Source organism: Myotis nattereri, assembly GCF_964212035.1.
Source record: "Myotis nattereri genome assembly, chromosome: 1".
In the NCBI taxonomy this organism is placed as follows: Eukaryota; Metazoa; Chordata; class Mammalia; order Chiroptera; family Vespertilionidae; genus Myotis; species Myotis nattereri.
In genome coordinates, this window is record NC_138075.1 from 172,839,628 (window position 1) to 172,842,451 (window position 2,824).

Genomic DNA, 2,824 nt, shown 5'->3' on the forward strand with positions numbered 1-2,824 from the left:
GATGTCATTAATGGAGACTCCTCTGCTGTGGTATTAAACAGAGAGATCGAAGATAGTGAAGGAATGTGCATCTGTTTAGAGTCACATATTATCATCCATTTGAATTGACTGAAGTTGAGCAGTGTGGTATGTTACTAAAATGTGACTTTGTGAATTTATATTACTGATGCTGCTATCTGATACTAGTTGCCATAGTTAGTCCAGGCTGCTGTAACAAGACTACCATAGGCCAGGTGGTTTAAACAACAGACATTTATTTCTCATGGTTCTAGGGATCAGGAAGTCCAAGATCAAGGCACCAGCAATTTGGTGTTTGTTGAGGTCCCTCTTCCTTGTTCATAGGTGGACCACCATTGCCTCTTCACAGAGAGAAGCGGGAGGGACCTCTTGGAGCCTCTTTTATAAGGACACTAATCCCATTCATGTGGGCTCCACCTTCATGACCTAAGCACTCCTCAAAAGCCCCACCTTCAAACACCATCACATTGGGGATTGGGTTTCAGTATATGAATGGGGGAGGGAGGCAGGCATAAGTATTTCATCTATAGCATCACTCAACACATATTTTGTTGTCTGTGAGTGCCGTATTTTTAATATATAAGAGCACATTTATGTGATAGTGTCAGTTCTGTTTTTTCATTTTAAAAAATGCTCATTTTTATATAGTATCTTCAAATAAGAAACTTCATAATTTATGCATTTGCACACAGTGGAAAGAAAGGCAGAGGTTTTTCTATTAAGAATTACAACTGCCTATGGTAAGAAGTTTATTTGAAAAGAATCAGGGTACACATATTATAGCTAGGAAATGGTGGGTGAGTTTGCTGTATCTACCAGTGTATGGATACAGCAAGTCAGGCCATTAACTTATTTTTCTAATGTGTAAAGCAGTGACAGGTCTAATAATTGTTTATAGTCAAACTTAGAATTCAGGTGTTAAGGAAGAATTTAAGAAGCGGATTCCAGAAAAATGGGCTAAATCAGTTATTTTGTTAATGTTTCCCTCTGTCCACTTTTTTTTTTCATTGTTTATTTATCAAGAGAAACTATTCCTTAGCTCAAATATTCATGTTTCATAGTTCAGGAACACCGATCAGTGACAAACTTCCTTGGAATTCAACCCAAAGAAATTCTTTACATTCCAAGATCACTTTGTACTCTGAAAGATACCAGCCTTCCTCATCTTCTCAAAATCTTTCATGGAATCATAATTTCTGTAGAAATCTGCATATGCCTTCTTTCTTGGTTCAGCTACACCAAACTTATAGGAAGCTGCAACCCCCAGGGATACAATTATGGCTCCAACAATATGAAATCTCAGAGGCTTGGCCAGAAGGCCGCACATCTGAGGTTCTGGCAAAGTACCGGAAGACACAGCAGTTATATTCTCCCCAACACCAACGTCCGTCCTTCCAGAGGGAGAACTGGAGGACCCCTCTGTCCACTTTTATTCCAAGCCAAGGAGACTGAAGAGCCTTCCAAGAGAGATAAGCCACTCATAGAAAAACTAGCTGAGTGTTAAGTCAACTCCACCTTCTTCAGCAAAACAAAAGTTGAGTTAGATCAACCCTTGCGGATCAGAAACAGAAGAAGAAGAGCACAGCCTTCAAGAAGATCACCTATGCCACCTCCTTCTGTCATCAACTCAGATGGGTTTCCAAGCGCTCCTTCAAACACTTACTGGGTAATCCCCAGGCCTCCATAGCTCAGGTAACCTGACAGATTCTTCTAATTATGCTGTGAAATGCTCATGTGGGGGCATTAGATTCTGATACGATTTACTATAGATTATACTTATCCTCTGCACACACTTCCACCTCACTTCATTTGGGATATGGAAACAGACAGTGGCACAAATTAAACACAATTAAGTTTTCACTTAGAGAAAAAAATTTTAAAGTAGTTTTCTGGACTACCTAATTCAATTTCTTTTGCTGACTTAGACAATCTATAATAGATCATCTTTGTATGGATCCCCCCCCCCCCCCCCCCGCCGCCCCCGCCACCCCTGCCGCAAAAGGTGAAGTAAAGGAATTGTTTGGCCACATTTGTGGTTTCCTGGTAGCTGCACACATTCATTTTCTGATTTAGTCAACAAGTTTTTATCGATCATGTGCAGCATTTGGGAGCTTGTACACAGTAGTGAGCAAAATGGGTAAAAATAAAATCCCTGCACTCCTGGAGCATACTTTCTTTTGAGGAGAGACAGCTGTTAAACTCATACAGAAATAAAATATATAGCGTGGCAGAGGGAAGAGTGGGCCATGGAGGAAGTCTAAGCAGGTAAGTGGAGAAAGGAAGAGAAGGAAAGGAGCAGGGGAAGGAGAGAGAGGGGAGAGAGCTTGGTTTGCATTTTAAATCAGGTGATCAGGGAAGCCTTCACCTGAGTGTGGGAGGGGCCGCCGCTGTCTGAGAGGAGAGCCTGTGTGCAAAGGCTGCTCCTTGTCATTGACCTGCATTTAGGGATTCTAGTCTAGGAGAACACTAGCCCCCGAGATCAGTTTTCCAAGAACACAAAGGTAGTAAGCAAACTTGACTTCCGTTAAATAAAGCTATTCACTGTCAGACTAATTTTATCTTCAAACTTGTATGCATATATGCATAACCCATGGACACAGACAATGGAGTGGTGAGGACCTGGGCAGGGAAAGGATGGGAACAGGCTGGAAGAAGTTAATTGGGGGGGAAAGGAGGACCTATGCAATACTTCCAACAATAAAGATTTTATTTTTAAAAAAAGATGAAATAATGTTGCCCTAGCCAGTTTGACTCAGTGTCGGCCTGCAGACTAAAGGGTCCCGGGTTTGATTCCAGCCAAGGGCAC

At 41.6% G+C, this 2,824-nt stretch overlaps 1 protein-coding gene across 1 annotated transcript; it reads right to left on the minus strand.

Moving 5' to 3' along the window:
* Positions 1–1,099: 1,099 nt before the first annotated feature.
* Positions 1,100–1,368, minus strand: LOC308532273 (cytochrome c oxidase subunit 6C-like). Its single transcript, XM_081109630.1, has one exon. It carries the CDS (start codon positions 1,343–1,345, stop codon positions 1,148–1,150), a length of 198 nt encoding a protein of 65 aa, XP_080965756.1. The 5' UTR covers positions 1,346–1,368; the 3' UTR covers positions 1,100–1,147.
* Between the last annotated feature and the right edge of the window lie 1,456 nt (positions 1,369–2,824).